Raw genomic sequence first — 23,256 nt, forward strand, 5'->3', positions numbered from 1 at the left:
TTCCAGAGTAGCCTAATTTTGGTGGCACTCATAGTGTGGGCGGTGTTGCAGGTGCGCGGGCTGCTCGGGCGCGTGTGGGCGCGGGACTCCAAGTCCAAGTCCTGCGAGAACCTGCACGTCCTCTAGCACGCGGCCGCCGAGCCCGTCGCCTGCTTCCCGTTCTTCGACTGCGGCGCCAGCTACGCCTAGCTCGCAGACTGCCGCGTGCTCGCTGCACTGATGCTACACCCACAGAGTTAAGCACATACAGAAACCGTGTACACGATTAATATTGAACCATCAAAAACCACTACACTTTAGTAGTGTTTCTCGAACAGCCGGTTTGTCACTTCATTCCGTTTAGCACTTGATAGTAATTATTTTACCTTTAATGTTCTAAACGTTTACCATAAAACGGGGAAAATGAGAAAAAGTTTGTGAGCTAGCAACATTCCGCCTATGTAAAGTGAGACGTGCGCGTGGCGTTTTAACTGTGTTTGGGCACAACGCACTGCATGCAATAATGGCTGAATGAGGTTTCTATATGTTCCTAATTCTGTGGCAAAACCAAAATAAACTGGCAGCTATGGGCTCTATGCGGCATATGTCCACATTAAAAGAAACACTCGCTAAATTATTTAATAATTCTAATTTAATATTATATATCAGGCTGACATAATAGTACTTCTTCATCATAATATTTAATAGTTTAGTCTAATACTTATTTTAGTTTTTTTTTTTGACCGGACATAATAATGATCATTATGTATACACCTATAATTTATAGTTGTAATGGCACTAGTAAACACATCTTGACTCTATTTTTTCTAACTTGTCTCATTATGTCGACAATCTTTGGATTATTTTTTGTCTGAAGAAATCGAAAATTGCGTGCAGAATGCAAATATCATAAATTATATCCGTGCATATGATATCTGTGCCAAAGCAGTTCATTGGAGACCTTAGAAAACTGAATTAGCTCAATTTATGTGTTCCATCGACTCGACAGTAACCCCTACAAATTGTGGGAGGAGACCCGTGCCCTGTAGTGGGCCCATAGTGGATGATATGATGATGAATGAATTAATTAATTAATTAATGAATAAACTTTATTACACACCACAAAAAGTACATCAAAAAAGAAAAGTATAACAAAACAACGTATAGAATTTGGCGGCCTTATCGCTTCATAGCGATTTCTTCTAGACAACTAATGACCTTCTGTCCGACCGACTTAATAGTAGGCTAATGGGTGTTCACATTCAAAATACAGATACTCGGAGTCGTTAATCAAAGCTTACACCTCAGAAGAAGCCTTCAGTCCACTACTGAACTGAGGCCTCCTCATCAGCACTCCATCTTCTGGTATAGCAGTGAACTGCGTCCAGATCTGCCGCGCTACCTTTATATCATACCGCCATCGAGTCGGTGGTGGTTAATGCTTCCCACCAAGTTTTAGTGATGGTGCAGTCTAAGATGGTGTCAGGCTTACATGTTACAAATACTTCACATGGGTTGCTACGCGACGTCGTACCGGAACGCTAAATTGCTTGCTGTCGAACAGAACCTCAACCAGAAGAGCAGACTCCCTTCAAATTATTAATTCTAAACTCAATTCAACAGGGAGCGTAGGGTAAAACATTGCACAAATTGTATACCTGCCAGTTTAGTTTGCTTTAGTAGGTGTGCTCGGTCAAATTAGCACCAGTTGCATTTTATTATTTTCCAATACTTGTCGGATAATATCTGATTGATTTTCTTGACGTGGACGCCATCGAGGTTTTCTTTTGTAAGCTACCGCTCTAAGTAAGTACAAAGCTCAGCAGAATATAATAATTCAAAGCATTTTATACAAAGGAAATACATCTAGACTTTTCTTGGATTGATTGGTTTTCATTGCAGACACCATTAAAAAGATATCAAAACAAAACACCTGAACTTATCTTATTATTTATATTTTACTCAACTAAAGAGACGCCACGTCAAGATTTTAATTTATAAACTTCTACAAATTCCAATTTAAACATAATGTATCAGAATAAATGCGCAAAAATGAATATTTTTCCGATCTTAAAGGTCTATATATGCAGTATGGTATATGTGTTTAAGTGTTAAGTGTATATTTTTTATGACTTTCTAAATTCAAAGAGTTCAAATTAACGAATACCAATAGAAAGTCTTCATAAGTTATAGATTTTTCAAATGTTTGAATCGCAAAGTTTAAGTTAGTTGGAATGAGCATATTCTTCAAGCTACAATGCTTACAAACGGGAAAATGGCGGGCCGGCGACACTTTGACGTTGACAACCTGAAGTCAAATGAGTTACTTTAAAATGATTACAAATTTCATAATTTGTATTTATGTTACTATCGAATAAAAAAATCGATAAAATAATTGTTTTTAAAATAAAATAAAAACAATTTCGTTTAATTAACTTTTTGTATTTGTCTAGTTATTATTGTTTATGAATTCTCTCGTGTTGAAACATTTTAGTTTATGTTATTAATATTATTATAGATCAAACGGTAAAAGTATTATTGACGTGTGTAGTTCTAAAAAATATATTGTGATCCCAATGTGTCTCCTCGATACATGTTCATACTCCATGTAGTTGTTAGGATATTATAATTCATTATTGATAAACATATATTATACGCGTAAATTTACTATACTACAGTATTTAATTAAATCATAACTTTATCATAATTGTATTAAAAGAACCTGCAAAAACATACAGTTATTATAATAATTAGATCAAAATGTTTGAGTTAAATTATTATGAAAATGTGTTTTTCATTTTTTGATTGTCAAATATTAAATAATTGTTTTTTGTATAACTAAGATTAAAAGAATAATGTATCAATGTATATTGGAACAATGATCTGACAAATTAGTGATTGCGCCAGTATTGTAAAAATGTAGGAGTCATAGAATTAAATTCTTACTCTAAATAATTTATTCTTCCACCGTGTAACTAACTATTCTATATCTTTGTAAGAGTTATTGAGTGTTCCTTTTAAACTATTTATCCTTCATAATCATAATGTTAAATCTCTATTTAGTTGCTACTGTATTTTTTGTAGTTAATTTATTCGAACATTTCCCTATCTTTCTCGAGATGTAATAAACATACCAATCGGGTCCATGGCTTTGAAGTGTAAGCTAACGAATTAGGAATAGACAAATCGTTTACAATTAAAGAATTAGTCTTAGAGAGAGAAATTCGGTGTAGAGCATGGTAGAGGTAACTGGTAAAAATTGAAAATGAGGCAGCTGATAAATAAACAGGGCAATTTTAGATCATAACTAAAACCGTAGAGTGTAAAAAAAAATTGCAGACGAAAATGAGTTTTGGCGCGGCATGCAACATTTTATATAATATACTAAACGATAATATTGAATCCATCCAATTAATTATTTCAAAAAACTTACAAAATGGACAGTGAGGTAGCGTAGACAAGTTAATTTGTAGTGGGCTGGTGTGTAAAATATGAAAAGCCATAGATAAATGGAGTAGAATAAGAATATCGTACTAAGAATAAAAAGTGATGATTCTGCTGACTGTAACTTCAAACCTGCGTTCTTATATAACTTAGCATGATGTCATCATAAGGTGTTTTGACAGCCAGTTGGCGCAGTGGGCAGAGTCCCTGCTTTCAGCGCCCAAGGCCGTGGTTTCGATTCGCACAATTGGAAAAATGTGTGATGAACATGAATGTTTCTCAGTGTCTGCGTGTTTATTTGTATATTATAAGCATTTAGGTTTACGTGCATTATATTCTTAAAAAATTCTTGTCTATTTTTGGAAACCTTAATTGTGCGTAAGGATTCTAAACTACTCCATTTATACGTGAGGAATCGTGGCATGCCGACCATTATTTTTGACCCGCATAGCATTAAGTTGTTTTTTATAGGATTAATGCCCTAGACTAAGAGTTTTTTTATCAAATATTTCAATTTGAGTGCCTGATATTTACTGAATATTTTAAAGCCCTCCGTAATACCCATTTGCCTTATTTTATTAGAATTTATTTGGTAACTGGGCCCTTGTTCGACATAAAATCGCAAATGTGACACACGCGTTCGTTTCGAATATATTGTCGAATGAGGCCCCCGATGCGTATATTTAGGCGCTAGAAAACAACAATTATATTCGTAATATATTATTATACATATAAAAATATCTGAATTACTAATTTTATATTGTAAGAAGTAGGTGTATTTCATGTTTTGATGTCATATAGTAATTTGCATGTGTGATTTGGAGCTGTTTCATTTGCCGGCATACAATAATTGAATTACTTCATTACGGACTTCTTAAATACCTACTAAAATCCCAGTAAAAAACGGTATTGAATCATTAATATTTTTTTTTTCAAAAATCTTAAGTTGAAGAATATATGTTGTGTCGATTATCAAATATTCCTAAGATTCTCAAAAACTGTAGGAATAAATTTAAATGCAACAAAACTATGTTACGAAGAGGGTAACACTAACATAACATTAACGTTGTTTTTTTGAGGATCACAACCTGTTCAGGAGTTTTCCACCTGAGCACAACGTTGCTATAAATCTGACTGCGCCACATACATTGATGAATGGTCCATATCTGGCGCAGTCGACAAGGCAAGTGTATTAGGAGGCTGTTAAGAAGAATGATATGAAAATAATCCTTGCTATCCTACAGATTACAAAAAATGCAGCAAAAAATAGGTTGGTTTGAAAATTAAGTAATGACGGACAGACTTTCTGAAAATGATAAGAATAATTTCCTATCATTTTCAGAAAGTCTGTCCGTTTAAGCGTAGTTATAATTACAATGGGATTTATGGACTTATTATTAAGTAAATGAAACTGCTCCAAAAATATTAGTTGTAATTAGATGTGATTGCGCAAAAATATGTAAGTGCGCACTACAAACACTTAGTTGTGGCAGTTTTATAACGCTTTATTAAATCCCAGGGTCCAAATAAAACACCAATTTCACCTCGCCCTTGGACTATCCTGGACCATCCTAGAACTAACCTAGTCCATCAGATAGATATCATTAGAGAAAAGTAGAAGCTTAGCTGTTTAAAAAAATACTATTGTTGAATATCATGATAATTAATTATTAATAATTTTAACATAAAGGCTATCACTTACGTGATTTATGAGAACTCCGTTATTGGCAAAGAAAAGTGCCGTTGTAAGTAATCATTCAATAACTCTTTTTAATTGAAGTTCATTTTAATGAAAAAAAACAATTTGACCGTTTCTGGATCGATCTGAACGATCTCTATCCCTTTTTAACTTAGAATTCCACAATTGTCTTCTACCATCAAGCCAGTACCCTCCGGTAACATCACTTGTTTTAAGTTTGACTCATGCAAGAGTAGGTACCTCATTTATCGTAATCATAAGATAATTCAAAAGCTGTTTGGATACAACGAAGCAGTATAAGGTCATCTAGACCAAAGCGATATTCAACCATAGTATTTTGATGTTAAAAATGAGAGATGTAGGAAAGAACCAGGAAATTGACAATAAGGGTATCGCCTAGGTAATACAAACTTTTCCGTATATCATAAAAAACGCTTTCCAGTTTCAATTTCTTGGGGAATACTAAGTATTACAAAAATAGTCTATTAGTGGCTTTCGATTTTTTTTTTAATTTCATACTCTTAGTTAATTTTCTAATAGTGGCTTAAAAGAAGTGTTCGATTCAGAATAAAGAAATACAAAATTTATATGATATGCAAAATGTTTCACACTCTTCCACAATTTACGAATAGCGTAAAACTTGACAGTTCATACAAGAACTCCCAAAATTAACGTCATAAATGCTACAATGATTGCTTCATTGTAGCATTTATGACGTTAATTTTGGGCTTTCATGAGCATAATAATATTTTCGATACGCAATATAGTTACAACCTCTCTGTCAAGGAAATAACTATGCTAATAGAAGAAACCTTTTTTGAACAATCCTTCCTTCCCCTGCTCCTTAAAGCTTAACCCCAGGACCTAAGTCTGAACCTAAAAACTAAGTCCATGTCTAAATTATATTCCATTGGACCATGTTAAGCAATATGTCTCTATATTTGATAGTCCAATAGATTTCTATATTGTAGGCGTAGCTTACCTTAGATTTTTATATCATTATATTATTATAAATTAATATTCAATGATATCCCCGTAACATTGGTGTCTCCTTGTGAATAATTCTCAGTTTTAATATTTCAACGTTTGATGTGCTATTTATTAATTAATATAAGCATTGGTTTCGCTGTAAGAGTGTAAAGTTTAAGTCGAAAAGATAGAACGCGTCTTTTTCTCACTCGCCACTCTTTAAAGTAGAGCGGCTGTGTTATCGTCACTTTGTGTCATCCGCAAAATTATTCTTCACACAGTTCCTTGTAGTTAAACTTATAGTAGTTACGTTGCGTGACTTGTCACGTCACATTAGAAGCATGACTGTACTAGAATGACGTGACTTGTCACGCAACGAGTTACTGTAAGTAGGAAGTAGGGTGACGGGTTTAAGAAAGTTCCTTCCAAAAATCGAATCACTGGATCTACTATCAACGCACTGCTATAAGAAGTCTGTCATACAGGCTATTATTACCTGTTTAATGTATGTGCCATTGGCCTGGTCACACAACCACGCATTTGCCGGAGTAGGTTGTCTTTCACATAATTTCACAAACAGCAGTCATGCGACCAAATACAATTTACAATATATAAGTCTGACGTGGGTCACTCTGTGGCTTGCTATAATATATAATTTCTAGGTGACGTGACACTGTAGCCACGGATCTCAGTCAGAGTTTGACGTCAGTTTTACCACTCCACGTTTGTAGATACTTATTTATATATATATATATATAAATAAGTAGGGTATCTATCTGCGTGTATTTCACACAGTTCCTTGTATTAAAACTTCTAAGAGTCGCGTCGCTTCAGTTAGTCGGTACGTTCCACGATATTGTTGGGTCGACACGTTCTGTCTGTTTTGGCATACTCAAATGTTAACATAGCAAATTATTACAGTCTATCTCCTAGCACCAATAATGGCATTACGAACATAGCTATTGTTTTTATTGATAAAATAATGGACACGCTAAAACTGTATAATTTAGCCATAAGCGAAAAGTTAACAAAGGCTATCGGAATTACTTATGGCAATTTTTACATTTTGGTGCTAGGAGGCAGGTCTTTCACTGTACTGATTTCCTTTCCATTAATGATATTTATTAATATTTATTATTTTTATCACACATTTTTTACATGTACCAAATATGATATTTTTCGATTTGACGATATGTTTCTATAATAAAACATTATTTATATTAGTAGTAAGTTTATAATTTGTACATTTTTGTATTATCATTATCAATTTCATACATTATTACACTTAGATTACATTAACTCTAGATGGCGACACTAGTATTCATTATGAAGCATTTGTCGCATTTTTATAAAAAAAAATGTACACTTAGCGAATATAATGTATAGTACATAATTTATTATGTAATGTATCGTTTAGCTTATTTTTTACAGATCACCCCCTAAAGACACATCTTCTTAGTTCATATAGTTTGGAGTGTAAAAAATTATAATTTAGACAACCTCGTTTTTAAGGATCTTGATGTAACTGCAGGTTGCAAAAAATAAACCTACTGCATAAAATATATCTCTATAATATATAATATCAAATTTACTGAGGTGAATAGTCTTACAAAGACTGGTAAACATACAAATTTACAAGGTTAGACGAAAGGGTTGTATGTCCTTATCTTTCAACACATTCCACAGTTAACAAATTTTTTTTTTCAAAGAAGAAACATCGATTCGTTATCTCCAAGGGGGTTATCTGTGCTTATTTCACATAAATAAGTCAAACCTATAGAAAAACAATAAAAACATCGTAATACATTTTGAATCCGCTAGTAGTCAGCACATTATCATGTATACCTTATTATGAAGTAATGAAAACATATCTATTATACACAGTTTTCTGATAAATTTTTGCGCACAACATAATAAATTATCACAATTGTTATTATAGTTTCCGTGTAGATGGCGCCTTTTGCAAATAATGAAAGTTTCTGACAACTTCTTCGTAGTGATAAATTCTTTAAGAATATATTTAATATTAATAATACTTTAATTTATTATTAATGGAAAGGTTTTTTTTTTACTTTTTAAAACTTTTGCATTAATAAAATTAAATACCTACACATAGGTAACACTTCAGTTCACAGGTTCTTATATTTCCGGACATATATATATATATATATATATATACTATATATTTTTTAATACTTTATAAAGAATAAACAGATTCAAGAATTTGTCAAAAATTTTAAAAATTATTTAAGATCGAGCTAACTTATAAGCGAAATTTTTATTCGACTTTTAAGTTAATTTAGTTTAACTAGCATTAAAACATAATATAGTTTATCCGTTAAATGTGACATTTCGAAATATATTCTGATGTTTCTTATATAAAATAAAGACCATCGTGTTTTATTATATTCCTAAAACAACGAAGTTGAACCTTTATACGACTTTTAATTTCATTAATATATCTGTAGCCTTATTAAGCATGCTGTCTACTTCTTTATAGGCAAAGTGGGCCTCACAAAAAGGTCAATATAATGTAGAATGGAAAATAAAAGCTGCATTAAAGAATAGGCATTCGTTATCATTTCGAAAAAATATACTGTGGTAAGGTATTAGTTAAATAATATTTGTCACGATTGCCGTCGCGAACCCTGGGGCCATTTAACGAGATACTGTTAATTGATAGGCAACATTCCATGCTGGCATGTCTTCTAAAGCCATTTTTTAAGGTTATATTTTAAGCTTGTTCAGTTTTATTGTATCATTTTGAACAGTTCAATTTTAAATCGAAATCGTGAGATCTCATCAGAAGGTCTCGTTGTCGAACCACTGCCACATTTTCGGCTTGGTGTAGTCCAGCTCGTACTCCTCACATTTGAGGCCGGTGATCCTGGAAGTCAAGAAAGCCACACATTAATACTAATCATTGAATAGAATTAATACTAAGTATAATTTGCCGTAATCCTAAAGAAGCAGAAAAATCGGTACCGAATAATTTTCAATTTTGTCAATCGTTATCTTATTATCCTCTCACAATAGAGCTTTTTGTGACAGAGCTCTTTCGGGGAAGTACTATCGCCATGCGTATTTCTGCCGTTAAGCAGCAATAAAAAATAAAAAAATAAAAAGTTTATTTTTGTAAGAAACAAAGTGGTATCAATATATCGCTGAAGCCTTCTTTTAAGAGTAGTATTACTACCCCTGTGTCAGAAGACTCCGCTCTTCCATTACAATTAAAATAAACTTAACAAAATACATTAAAATTAAGGTAGGTTAACAAACAAAACAATGGTATACAAAAGGACAGACATATTATATTTGCAGTGTTCCGGTCTAAAGAGCATGGTTGTCGGTGTAATTAGAGGCACATGACGATTCACGTTGATGGACACTGGCCAACACTGCAAGACCTTGCATGCCACCTTACCAAGTGTTGCTCTAGGCGATGTTTTCCAATTAAAAAAAAAACACTTTATTCTCTGCGCACGTTCCTGGTATCGCGTATTTGTAATAGTTATAAGGGTCAAACTGTTTGTTATTGCTATGCCCTGACAGGGCTTCATGACTATGTGAAGGCATTGATGCAAAATAAATAAATAAATAAACGTTTTACTCCGACACCGGAGCATCCTCAGGAGGTGTTGACTTTACAATGTTTTTTTTTCTTTGTTTCGCACCTAGTTATCCTCTGACATGGTGTCAGAGACCTTTATGCGACTTTTGCTCTGAATAAGTGCCAGCTCACGATGGTCGTGATATGGTTATGCTACATTGCTTTTTTTTACTGCCTTTTAACTTTCCTTCTACTTTCTGCTTATGCGTGAGTGGCGCTGTCTTCAGTAGCCCTGAGTGCTTTGTCAAATGTTATATTGATATGTTTATAATGTAAAATGATTAATTAAATTCAAACAAGTATCAATTATAAATAAACAAAAAATAAAATAATTACATTTCATTAAAGTAATTTGTTAACAATTTTTTTTTTATATATTAACTGTTTTAATAGGTGATTAAGTATATTTTTTACTTTACAATGTTGTTGACGTTGAAATACTTAGTAATTGTTCATTTAAAGTGAACATCTCCTGAGGATGCTCCGGTATCGGAGCCAAAGGTGCGTAGAGTACATTGCGTAGGGTCTAGTATAAATTTGAGTTTGGTAGAGTTTGGTAGATTGGTAGATACACCATCTATTTTTTACTTGTTTTTACATACGTATAAATGCCTCGTGGGTATTGTGGTGAGCATGGTCACTGCAGATGAAGATGTTCTACGATTTATATCCAGTTCAGCCAAATGAATTAATATTGGGTTTTTCTATTAAAAAAATCTTAGTACCAGCCCGAAGTTTGGAAATTCGCGGTGATTTACCGCCGTCCCCGAATAGCACGTTAAATTATCGGTCCTGCGCCTAATCTCTACCCCGTGGTGTCGGAGCTGCCGTCCCATCGGAGTATGTGAGTGAGGGAATACGGAGTGGACCTGTGTTTGCGCACACACTTGTACACTGTAATATCTCCCGCGTAGTTGGAAAATCTCTCTGGAAATTGACCACCGTGGCCGGAATCGGGCGGTCTGGGTAACTATTTTATTTTTGCTCGGTCATCATTATCATCATCAAATCAACTCATTACCGGCCCACTACAGGGCACGGGTCTCCTCCCACAATGAGAAGGGGAACATTATGGAGAACTCCCAGACATGCAGGTTTCCTCACGATGTTTTCCTTGACCGTTGAAGCAAATGATATTTTAATTGCTTAAAAACGCACGTAACTTCGAAAAGTTAGAGGTGCGCTAGCTTAAGTAAAGTCCTGACCACTGGGCTGTCAACGCTTTATCCGGCTCGGTACGGTACGTAAATACTGATGTAACACCAACCTGGTGCGCCGTAAGCACTTGACGATGGGGTGCGCTCGCCGGAAGCACTGCGGGCCCAACACGTTGAAGTACGTGAGGCCGATCTGCGCAGACACCAGCGAGTTGGTTTTCCGCAGACACTGGCGGAAGTTTTCGTCGCAGCTGCAGTGCGACCTGGAAACATTTAGACGACGTGATATCTCTGAGATGTTGTATTGGATATAAGCAGGCGTTACTTTGCGGAAATCCATGATATATTATGAAAATTAAGCTTAATTTTATATACTCCGCGAAAAACAGGAGAATGTACCCTCTACGCACGTTTCGCTCTGAAACCGGAGTATTCTCAGAGGGTACATTGCCGAAGATCTGGTGAAGAGTATAAGAATTGAATCATTTGTATATCACACAGATTCTGTAGCCAGCTTGAGATGTTGACAGCTGCTCTTTCTTCAACACTTAAAGGTATTGGCATTATAAAAAAGTTATTTTGGAGAAAGTAGGTATGCTATTTTGGAAAAACAACATTGACCGATTGACAATAGTTTTAACAGGATTAATAATGGCAGGTTGAATCAACAAACGGGTTTCTGATGTTCTATTTATTTATTAGCTTTTCAATGGGAAACAATCAGTACTATACACATAAGAGTAATTCCGTATTTTAACATAAACCAATGTCGTTTTCACTTCTTAGTTATACATAAACGATAACATAAACCTCAAAGTTTTTAGGGATTTAATTTTCGCGTGGTAGTTACCAAGCGAAAATGGCACAACAATATAACAGTAATAACAAAAACAGACTGTGAGACAATTGTTTTTTCTATTCGACTACATAAAGTCAAAGTCAAATATTTCTTGATTCATATAGACACATAGATGGCACTTTTGATGCGTTGATTACACACAAAATGTTCTAATAGTAGTGAATATCGACCAGTTGCCGGCCTTTTACAGGGAACGGTTGTCCTCCCACAATGTTGTGGGATTAAAGCCTCAGTCCACCACGCTGGCCTAGTGCGGATTGGCGGACTCGACACACCTTTGCGACCATTATGTCGAACTCTCGGGCATGCAGATTTCCTCACAATGTTTTCCTTAACCTTTTAAGCAAGTGATATTTTAAAGACGCTTTTATGTAAATTGATGACTTGAAATACAAAATGACGTCACTAAAATAAGGATTGAACTAAAACAACAGAGCCGTCATCATGTTAACCCATTACCGGCCGGCACAACAGTGCACGGTCCTCCCATAATGCGATCAGTTTAAGCCCACCACGCCAGCCCAGTGCATTGGTGGACTAAACGAAAAAGAACGACAGAGAGACTAAACTAACTAAACAACTAAACTAAACCAACTAAAATAACACTGCTCTCAGCGGTGATAGTAAATGCGCTGTCCATATTATTAACAATAATAATATACGTAATGATTACGCCTTATATAATTGTTAATTAACCGTATAATAAACCCAAAAATGACAATTAAACTTCCGAGAAAAAACTCGCTCAGACGTCGTAGTAATGTCGGCCCAGTTACGATTTATATAACTGCTCCCATTATTATAAACCAACACTTACTCGCGACTCCAACGCAGTAGGTAACTGTGGATTACAGTTACCAATTGTTACAGTAAATTTATAAAGTGGGTAAATAATTAAAGTTTTGATAACTATAAATTCATATTTGCCCGATATTTTATTAAATAGTTAAATATATAGTTTCCAAGAAACAATTAAAATTATATTTGATTAACAACCAATGTTCATGACATTGAGTTGGTGGGTATTTTGATATAAATACGACTGCGTTATCGATCCACCTCACCCCCCCATGATGTCGTCGAGCCCTGGGGCTCTTCTCATGGCGAGTTTTCGCGTTCGCCCCACTCCCCCGGTAACGCCGTAGCAACCCCTCAGGTGGTTATCGGCAAATGTCCTTCCGAAGAAGCAAAAGATGCACCTCAGTCCCACATGGACTCGAACGATGCAGAGATACCTCCCGGTGTCTTAGTTACTATACAAAATAGCTAAGAAGTCTACTTACTAAGTCTTCTTGCTACCGAATTAAAAGGTTTCGTCAAAAATTCCTGTCATTAATAGTTTCATAGATTATTGCTTTAAGTGGAATAAATTTAACGATTGGGGTATTTAACTATTATGTGACTGCCATACGGTAAGCCTGCTACCACCTCAGACTGCCATACTACCAAATGCAAAGCAAAAACTATATTGTAGTGGAATAAAAAAAACATAAGAAAACCGGCCAAGTGCAAGTCCGACCCGCGCACGATTGTGTTTGTATCTCTCAATCATGTCTGTTGTGTAGGAGCCCTATTTTTTTCTGTTTTTTTTTTTTTTGTTATAGCATATACAGAACGTTGTTTATCACGGCTCATAAGATGCCTTGTAACAGGTGAGCAGTCGGAAAGACAGACAGACTAACAGACAGACAGACGCACGGACGGACAGGCGGACGGCGGCGTCTTAGTAATAGATCCTTTGGGTACGGAGCCTGAACATACTGAAAGGCAAATAAAAAGTAACAATGTGTCTTTTGATTGTGCTACAAAAATAATAATAGGTAGTTGAATAATAAGAGGCAGTTGTTTCGATATACACAGACAGACCCTTCAGTTAAATTTATTTCTCTTTAGTATGCGTATATATAATATATTAAGGTTAGTTACATTTAATCGTAATATTGTTGATTACTACATTTTTCTTTTCATAACGCTTTACATCTTTGCTGCGGAGAAATATTATCTTAATACTCTTCTATCAGAGAACCTAAGAATACCCCCGATAGTTGGGACATTAGAAGCTAAATGGAATGCTTAGTTCATATACAACTTGATATTTAATAAAATATTGTATTAAATAAATTTTTCTTTTTTCTAGCATATATAATTAGTTTTAAAATGTGTTTTGTTATGCCTGTTGGTACCCCACTATATATATATATATATATATATATATATATATATATATAACTATAAGTAACTCACATCAAAATTTACTTATATCAAGTAAGTCTACTTTAGAAGCACTTTTGAAACGTCAATTCCATATGTTTATAGTGACTCTACAACAAAGTCAAAAGTCAAGAACCAACTTGCAGAGGAAAAATAAAAAATAGATTATGAATGCAGTCATGTTTTCATTATTTTAACATTGCTAAAACAAAGTGTACAGTAAGAAAATATCAAAAGATTCTGTCCATTAGCTCTGCGCTATCTATCAGTCATTATAATTTTCTATACGTATAGATCTAGACAAGAGCACAATACAATAATAAAGAACCCGCTACTCATTAATCACGTAACACTGTTGCGTAAGCGCGGGCGATACAACGAGATAACAAAAGCATAACGCCTTTTAAATATAAACGCCGGTATATCGCTGTAAAGACTGCCCGGGCCGCGTGCGACACAAAAGTTGTAACTACGCGCGAAATTAATTTCATGACGCAAAATTTATGAATACACCTTTACAAATGGTTATGCCTAGATTGACGTCACTAGCGGCATCTTGTGCGTATTTAAGGCTTTCTCGTCATGCAGAATAAGGGTTCTGAAAACTTTATGTTAGTCATAAAAATAGATTGAGTGAGAATTGGCCTCGGACATGATTCTACACAAAGGTGCAATATGGAACATTCTTTTTTTCTTAAATTGCAGTAAAAGCAAGTCCTGGACTGCTATCGTACCTGCTGATAAGTGATGATGCAGTTTTAAGATGGTAACGGGCTAACCTGTTATGTATGGCAGTTATATGAAACCCATCCCCCTAATCGGTCTCTATGCGACTACGTACCGGAACGGTAAATCGCTCGGTGGCACGTCAGTAATGTGGTAACTAGCAATAACCACGGCCAAAGCCTCTACCAGAGAGAAACACAGTCCGATTTTTTATAGTAGAGTCAACTTCTGGCTCCATCATCAACTTAATGTCATTATAATATTGCATTGTAATCCGATTTATATATAAGCAAATGCCAAATTTCAGCGCAGTTTGAAAAAAATATTACAGGAACAAAACAGTAAATACAAGCTTACTAAAAGAACAAAGGCAGCTTACTAAAATAATATGAGGATTGGCGAAAGAAGTAAAAACTCAGAACGATGGAATCGCAAAAATAGAATCAGATGGTGACGCGAAATCACAAGATATTACCCGTCCAATAAGTCAAACAAGCATATGATACAGTTGATTATATACAATGTACATTACTAGTCCGGTGCAATAAATTCAAATTCAAATTCAAATTCAAAATTCATTTATTTCAAGTAGGCCTAATACAAGCACTTTTGAAACGTCAAGTCTGTCCGTGTGTAGTGACTCTACCACCGGTTCGGAAGGCAGATTCTACCGAGAAGAAGCCGGCAAGAAACTCAGCAGTTGCTCTTTTCCAACATCAAAAATTTACATTTTATATTTTAACATTCATTTTTCTATCTTGTGAGAGATGAAAGCGGAGCCGGATGCTTCCAAGCAAATATATATAAATACATCACAAGCATGTCGAGGCCATCGGTGACGCGAGCCCGTGTCCTGCTTCTAAATTTCAATACTAAGTAATTATTCTGCCCGGGATAAAATTTTAATTTAAATCAGCGACGTGCGTCCAATTATATGTAGATTTTGTGAAATTTGATAACGTGACAACGAGATCTTGGCCTTAATGTACCTAATTTCGTAAAGTTTTGGAAACAGAGGTACTTACCTACCCACTTAAGCAAAATGTAACAGAAAGGCGGCAATAATGTATGCATTACGCAACTTCCAAGCCATTCATGAAACAAGAATTTATCGTTACATCTTAATACGTAATCCAGACTTACTCGTGTAACATTTACCTAAATCGTCATAACAGAAGAACTGTTTACCTTCAACCTCTGTCTTCGCTCTTTATAGGACAACTCTTAAGAAACAACGAATTAAATATGACGAGAAGCATTCCAAATTGAGTGAAATCGATAAAGAAGAAAGATTCTAAGCTATAATTCGTAAAACCTTTCTGAATAATGTTGAGAGGTAGTGATTTTATTGTATTTTTGAATTTTGGCTTTTCTTTATAATTGTTATCGCACAAAACAAATTTTCACGCTGTGATTATTTATAAGTGGAATAATATATCATTGGTAGATATATTTTTTAATCCAAATTACGTATAATTCTAAGCTAATATTAAGGCCGCCTTTTGTATACTTCTTCTGTCTGTGTTTTCTTTTATTCTTTTTTTGTATTTTTATTTGTGTGCATATAAAGAGTATAAATAAATAAAATACGTATAATTCTATTAGTATTCCTAATCCAAATAGATAAATAAGTAAAGTACTGAAGTCAGTTCACTTTCTATGAACTTTGGACGAAATAGGACAAAGATTGGCTATTTTAATCAATATCATCATTAATATGACATCAACCTATTACCGGCCCATTAAAAAGCTCGGGTAGGAGACCCTAGCTTTTTAATGGGAAGGGTCTAAGGCCGTACACGCTGGCCCAGTGCGGATTGGTAGACTCTGCACACCTTTGACCATATTATGCGGAGCTCTCAGGCATGCAGGTTTCCTCACGATGTTTTCCTTCACCGTTGAAGCCAGTGATATTTTAATTACTTAAACCGCACATAACTTAGAAAAGTTAAAGGTGCGTGCTGTGATTCGAACTCGCCCACTGAAAGTAAAGTCGAGTTCCTACCCAACGCGCTATGACCGGTTACTTAACTTCCTGCTTAATCACTGTACTGGCTGTTTTATATTTCTTTTATCTGTTTTTTATGTAAACGGCCAAAGTATGTCGTATTATGCCCGAACAGATTTGTATCCGTATTCGTATTCATAAAAACAATACGCGTGAGTACAGAGCTGTGTTGTATTTTATACACAAAGGAGTCAAAGCTAATAATGTATTAATTATAGAACAAATAAATAAATACATCTTCATGATCATCAATAGCTTATAACGGTCCTCTGCTGGACTAAAGGCCTCTCGCAATGGGAGGATTTGCCCATAACCACCAGTTTGGGCAGACGGGTTTGTGATCACAGTAGATGGTAGTAGTTGCACAGAGGACGCTGCGGCCCCTTCTCCGTTACATTTCCTAAGACGAAATCCCCAAAAAGATGAGCGGTTACAACAACTGTATTCTGATCTGCCGTCACTACACGGCATGAGAGGACTTTATGCCCGTAATATAGTTTCTTAAGTTCATATTTTCAATGAAAGCAAATGAATAAATGAAGACTTAATACTGAAGAAATTCAAATTGAAATTCATAATTCTTTATGATAACTACGAGTACGTTCGCCAACTTAAACCTAAAGCTACGTGACTATGTAATATATAGGGACTACAGTTATTTTAATATTTATAAAACAATCATCATAAGAACCCATTGCCGGCCCACAACAGGAATAAGAACAATACGAAGGGGCTAAGGCCGTAGTCTACCACGCTGGCCCAGTGCGAATTGGTGGTTTCACACACCATTGAGATCATTATGGAGAACTCTCTGGCGTGTGATATTTTAATTGCTTAAAGGCACATAACTTAGAAAAGTTAGAGGTGTCCGCTGGTATTCGACCTCGCCCTCCCGAAAGTGAAGTGGAAGTCCTACCGACTGCTGTATCCCCGCTTCATAACAAAAGTTTAAGTAATATAAGTAGTATGCAATATAACACTGAATTCAAACAAAAGCGACTTTGATACCACCCCAACGAGATATTTCATAAGAGATACAAAATTATAATTTAAATGGTCGATTTCGACGAAGAGTAAAATTATTATCAAACCTGGTAAAGAGCCCGGTGTTGGTGAGGCCGAACTTGGTATCTCCAGCCCCGATGTACAGCTTGCAGGCGTCGTGCTGCCTGCAGCAGGTGTCCGTGAAGAAGAACAGCCCCAGGTCACCCGAGCGCGCCTGCGCCGAGTGCCCGTCCCCACACCAGATCGTGCCTGTAAGGTGTAGGATATTGATTTGTTATCACTTCGATCACTGATCACTTCTACTATATATATATTTTAACTAACATTTTGTATACTGATAAAAATGTTTGTATACTAGTATCTTAAATAAGTCTCGGCCGATTTAATTTTCTAGGTCTACCAAATATTCTTATATAGATTCATCTAGATACAGAGAAACAATAATATGATTAACTTATAAAACGTGTGGGAGTATTCTTTTATTCACAATATGACCTTCAATGAAATACATCTGTAACTATTATAAATGTCCGAAGGTTCTTTATTATGTTTTGGTGCTTATGCCAAAAAATCATTAATTCTGTTCTCTGAGCATTTCGCAACATATTAAAGCTGCCCTTGAATCAAATTTATGTGAGAAAAGCACAATTGGATCGCTTAATTGTCCTAGATTAGCTTTGATGACCACACAACGGAGCGAGTGTGCGACAGACGGATGTTAAGATATGTTAAAGTTAAGGATAAGCTGCAATCGACTTACTCCGAATAAGCTAGCCAGATTATATCATAGTGAGACTAGTAGAAGCTTTAAATTGTATTCATTACATACAAGTTTCATTACTCAAATTTTAAAGGTTAAAACATCGACATTGTAGAGCATATTGCAAATATTTAACCACCGTGTAAGGTGGACTTATAAGTTAACGTTAACGTTAAGTTATAAACTTGACAATAAGCGAAATAATTAGATATGTATTTTGCCAATGTAACTATTTAAGTTGTAAATAACGAATTAAGTTTCTCTTGAAAGGTTGAAAATAAACAATTTATTGAGCAAAAACAAACAATTACTAAGCAAGGGAATATTTTGATTAAAGTTATTTATATTCAGACCAACAGTGCCAAAAGTTTGGTAACGATTTGATCACCTGATATGACCTGATATGACCTTTAGTTTAGATAGTTTGGTTCTAAATTAGTACAGTATTTAGAATGTTTTTTACTTTATAATTGCAACATCCCTTTTTGCATTCGATACAAAATAAACAAACATTTTATTAAAAATTATAAAATTACAGAAAACAAGATTAAAAGCTCACCAGGATAAATAGCCTGCACTCTGTCCTTGAACAAATCGACCATTGAGTTGGCGACGTTAGCCACACTTGTCACTCCAGATGCTAAGCTGTTGACAAAGCCACGGTCACTGTCTAACGAGCCAATGTCCCTGGCACCGGCCATTAGTTGACTCAGAGGCTTACTGAGACCCGAGGATATAGTCTTGATCACGCCTCGGGTGAATTGACCTGTAGAATAACATGATAAGATCATCGTCATCATCATCATGTCAATTAATGGATGTACACTGCTGGATATAGGTATTTTGGAGTTCTAAATGGCTAACTCCACTGGCTAAGATAATCACCATTTAATGAGCTTCAACAGAATTCCTGGTTTAACCTTCTCATATCTCTCAGTAAAAACATTTGTCGTCATCATCTTATCAACCCGTTACCGGCCGGCTTGTAGAATTTGCGCGCTTCTTCGATCAGAATGAAGAGTCTAGGCCGTGGCCACACACTGGCTAAATGCGTCTTGGTAAACAAAACATATTAACGGAAGTTTCTTTGCTTTTCTTAATAAAAAAAGGTCTGGAAAGTGTAACTTTAAGGTTCATATAAATAAATAGTATTGGCAAAACTCAGCCCTGTCTTTCGAACAAATGTAACATAATGGCAGGAAGCAATAAGCCGAAAGAACAAGGAAGTTTAAAGTTTTTAGAAGGATTTTAACTACGTTCCTCGCGATCGGCCTTATGGCGTCAGTTAAATAATTTTATGGCATAATGTAACGCCACACGCAAATTTAGTGTTGTAAAATAGTGCTACTTTTGATCAGAAATATTACACTCCAACACAACATTTTAATTTTGTATTTTTGATTCTAAATTATTTCGTCTTAATGCCATAAATACATTATTAGAGTTTATAGCTACATGTAATTACATGTAATTCTACCTCATATTAAACAAGATTATCTCATGTACTGTGAAATACTTATACTTAATATTTTATAACTTTTACCTATTCCTCCATTCTCTTCTCGACTCCTCAACTTTTCTGCTTCCAGGGCTTCATTTTGCCTTTGCATTCGTCTGAACAAATCAATTAGGCCTTTTGGTACCACTCTTTCCGCTACACTCTCCACTACACTTTCTACCACACTACCAGCAAATCCAAATATAACAGATAAAGCATCTGTTTTAGGTGCAGATGTAGAAACGACATCTTTAGAATCATAATAATCTTCTGGTACCTGTGAAATGTCTTCTGTATCTAGCTCCGTGAATATTGGAACTTCTGCGATTACTTCTGTACTCTCAAAGTCCTCTCGGTTAATTGTTTCGTTCGTTTTACTAGAAGTTGTGTTTATATCTTCTCTTGGTGTAGTTGTGGATGGAAAATTTTCAGTGATGTTTTCAGTTCTATTTTCAGTGGCTTTATTAATATCAGGGAGTATAGTAACCGATTCAGTAATATTAGAAATGCTATGATTCATACTAATTATTTCTATAGTTTTATTTGCATTTAACTTTGTACTAGTACTTTTTACATTTTCATTTATAACATTTTCTGTTGACATATCTTTAGTGATAATTTCGGTTGATTTTTCATTTATTATATTTTCTGTTGGCATTTCATTTATATTACTTTCTGTTGACGTTTCATTTATAATGTTTTCTGTAGTAGTTTCGTTTAAATAATTATTTGATTTTGTCGTCATTTCGTAAAAAAATGTCGTTAAATTATAATCTTCAGAAGATTCGGTGGATACTGGTATAGTTACTGTCTGATTAATAAATAGTTCAACCGGAGCTTTCTCACTTGAACGTAAAGGAATAACTGTTAAATCAAATTCTGTTGTACTTTCGGCTGGACTAACTGAATTAATTTCTGTCGTACTTATTAATTCTAGTGGAATTACACTCAGTTCTGTTGTTTTTTCAAGTGCTTCTGTAACTGTAAAAACACTAGTCGGGCTACTAACCTCTTCAGCTGTGTTCGGCTTGATGTCTTCATTTTCAAATCCATTGTAAACTTTTTCTTTTACGACTGTATATCTATAAGAGTCTTTCTTATGGTCATTTGAATCCCATGGAAGTACCTTGTGTTTTTTATCATATTTAACTGAATAATCATCATCGAAATCGATAATGTCATTTTCTATATCTTCGCTAATATTATCATTGATTCTCTTGATATCAAACGCTTTTGAGAACACCAACGATACGTAACTTAAAATTAATATGGCACTTATTTCAAACTTCATTTTTCGCCGCACCCTGTGGTACATCTTAATTGGTCCATCTGAAACAATAAAAGTAATTTGAACGTAGTTAAATAACAAAAGTATTGTCATTGAACTAAATGCTTAGCGGACTGTACTGTTTCGTCATATTCCTCTGTCGATTACATCTGCAAATATTTAATTATCAAGGGTAGTGCGTTTTTGGAGTACTATTTTGCAACTTTATCGTTTTTACGATGTCCGACTGCAATTTACATTTCAATGATAATGATAAAAGAGTATTAAATTAATTGACTGTGAGATGTCTGCGAAAACAAGGTTTTTAGATTAGTACGTGATCGCAATACTACAAAAAGCAAACTAATTTTAAGATTTATTATTTATTTGTGATTCTAAATTGCACAATGTTTTGATGTTTACCTTAATTTCATTTGGAAATTAAATAGAGTTTTAAACAATATTTGATATTGCAATTGTAGAATGATTACTAAAGAAAAGGAAGTAGTATTCTTGAGATTCGGAAACTAGAAGATAATATACTCACTAAATATGCAGACTGTTAAAAAACTTACCGTAGTTAGCTAAAAATACCAGTTTTATTCCAAATAAATTAGGTAAATGTCGACTGAAGTACCTGAGCTTGTTAAAAGTATAGTCATTATTTAAAAACTCGTTGACCACGAAATAATGGAATGCGAAGTGAACGGAACGATACAGGCATGCCCGTAGCTACCATTCTAACAGCCATCGTCTATAAACGAAGCTAATACAAATAAATTAAGGTCGTGCCTGGGAGTTAATGTACCGAAGAAGATAAACAAATGAGTGAATTTTAAATGCTACGGTCTAGTGCCTCTTATGTCCTATGATTTGTGTGATGTTTGAACCGCAGTCGTGATCGGTGATCGCTGTGGTTTCAAGTGCGAGGTCTCTGGTTCGGTCCCCTGTAGGGGCAATAGGAAATTTCTGACTTCTGTTTTTTTTCTAGTCTGGTGGGCTTTAGCCGTGGATAGTTACCACCCCCGACAAAGACACCGATTAGATGTCGCTAGAAACCGATTAGCGGTATATGTTTAATAAACTGTGGGCTGGGGATCGAACTCGGTCCCCTTAAAAGAGAACCCGAAAACTAAACAACTTCTCTGAACATCATGTCATTTTCTTACATTCCACGAAAAAAGTTCCCGCTGGTTTTTCGGTAAAACTTCTATCATGATGATCATGTTGATAACGATGATGATGATGATAATGATAATGAATTTATGTCAATGATTATCATTTCCCAGGGTGCAATGCTCAATTACAGCACGATGGGTTGGTGGTGTTGGAGCTGCGTGGATATCTAATAATCAAAAACTCTAGCAAGCTACCGCTTACATCAATGATAATGTTATTAATAGCACTAAAGTATTTCACTTATTAGTATCAATCAATTATTATGTAAGGAGTTTTTGTATTATAACTAGATAGGGATATAGAGAAGTCCAATTTTACTCTCCGTCCTTTCAAATAACTTTATGCCAAACATCAAGCTTTGCATAATGAAACGACAAAATTCAAAAAATTCAAAATTCATTTATAAGTTGGCCTAGTTTATTAGCACTTTTGAAACGAAAAGTTAGTCTGTTTTAGTGACTCTACCATCGGTTCGGAAGGCAAATTCTACCGAGAAGAGCCGGCAAGAAACTCAGCAGATTGGTCTTTATCAACATCATATTATAGTTTATCAATGTTTAAAAATAACACATGGACAAATAAACAACCCAACAATCGCACTTTCGCATTTATAATATTAAGAATGAATTTACTTCGGAATAGCCCTCGTATCGGATAAAAATTTCGCAAGAAGGAACCTAAACTGCACTGAAAGTACTTGCATTATTGAGTTTCAGTATCCAGTATCTGGGCCTACAGAACCGCATTATTTCGTAAATTACTCGTTAATGTGATCCCTTCCGAGGGTCGGATCAATAACACAGTATGTGTTGTATTGATATCCAAAACACTTAAGTATTGTTTGCAGCTTCATTAATATACACTTCATTTCTTCTATTTAATTCT

At 34.9% G+C, this 23,256-nt stretch overlaps 2 protein-coding genes across 2 annotated transcripts in view; one reads left to right on the forward strand and one right to left on the reverse strand.

The window, feature by feature from the left end:
* LOC120625932 overlaps window positions 1–377 on the forward strand; it is a 105,654-nt gene extending 105,277 nt beyond the window's left edge. Inside the window, exon 12 of the mRNA XM_039893208.1 lies at window positions 52–377. Coding sequence (XP_039749142.1) covers window positions 52–126 — 75 coding nt within the window. The 3' untranslated portion in view covers window positions 127–377. The remainder of the gene's footprint in view (window positions 1–51) is intronic.
* An 8,516-nt stretch (window positions 378–8,893) lies between these two features.
* LOC120626194 lies at window positions 8,894–21,240 on the reverse strand. The gene is made up of 6 exons (XM_039893581.1): window positions 20,598–21,240; window positions 19,971–20,519; window positions 18,987–19,193; window positions 17,754–17,916; window positions 10,969–11,121; window positions 8,894–8,978 (listed from the first exon to the last, which is right to left on the reverse strand). Exons 1-6 carry the CDS (start codon window positions 21,238–21,240, stop codon window positions 8,894–8,896), a joined length of 1,800 nt encoding a protein of 599 aa, XP_039749515.1.
* Between the last annotated feature and the right edge of the window lie 2,016 nt (window positions 21,241–23,256).

This window comes from Pararge aegeria, chromosome 1 (assembly GCF_905163445.1).
Source record: "Pararge aegeria chromosome 1, ilParAegt1.1, whole genome shotgun sequence".
NCBI lineage: Eukaryota > Metazoa > Arthropoda > Insecta > Lepidoptera > Nymphalidae > Pararge > Pararge aegeria.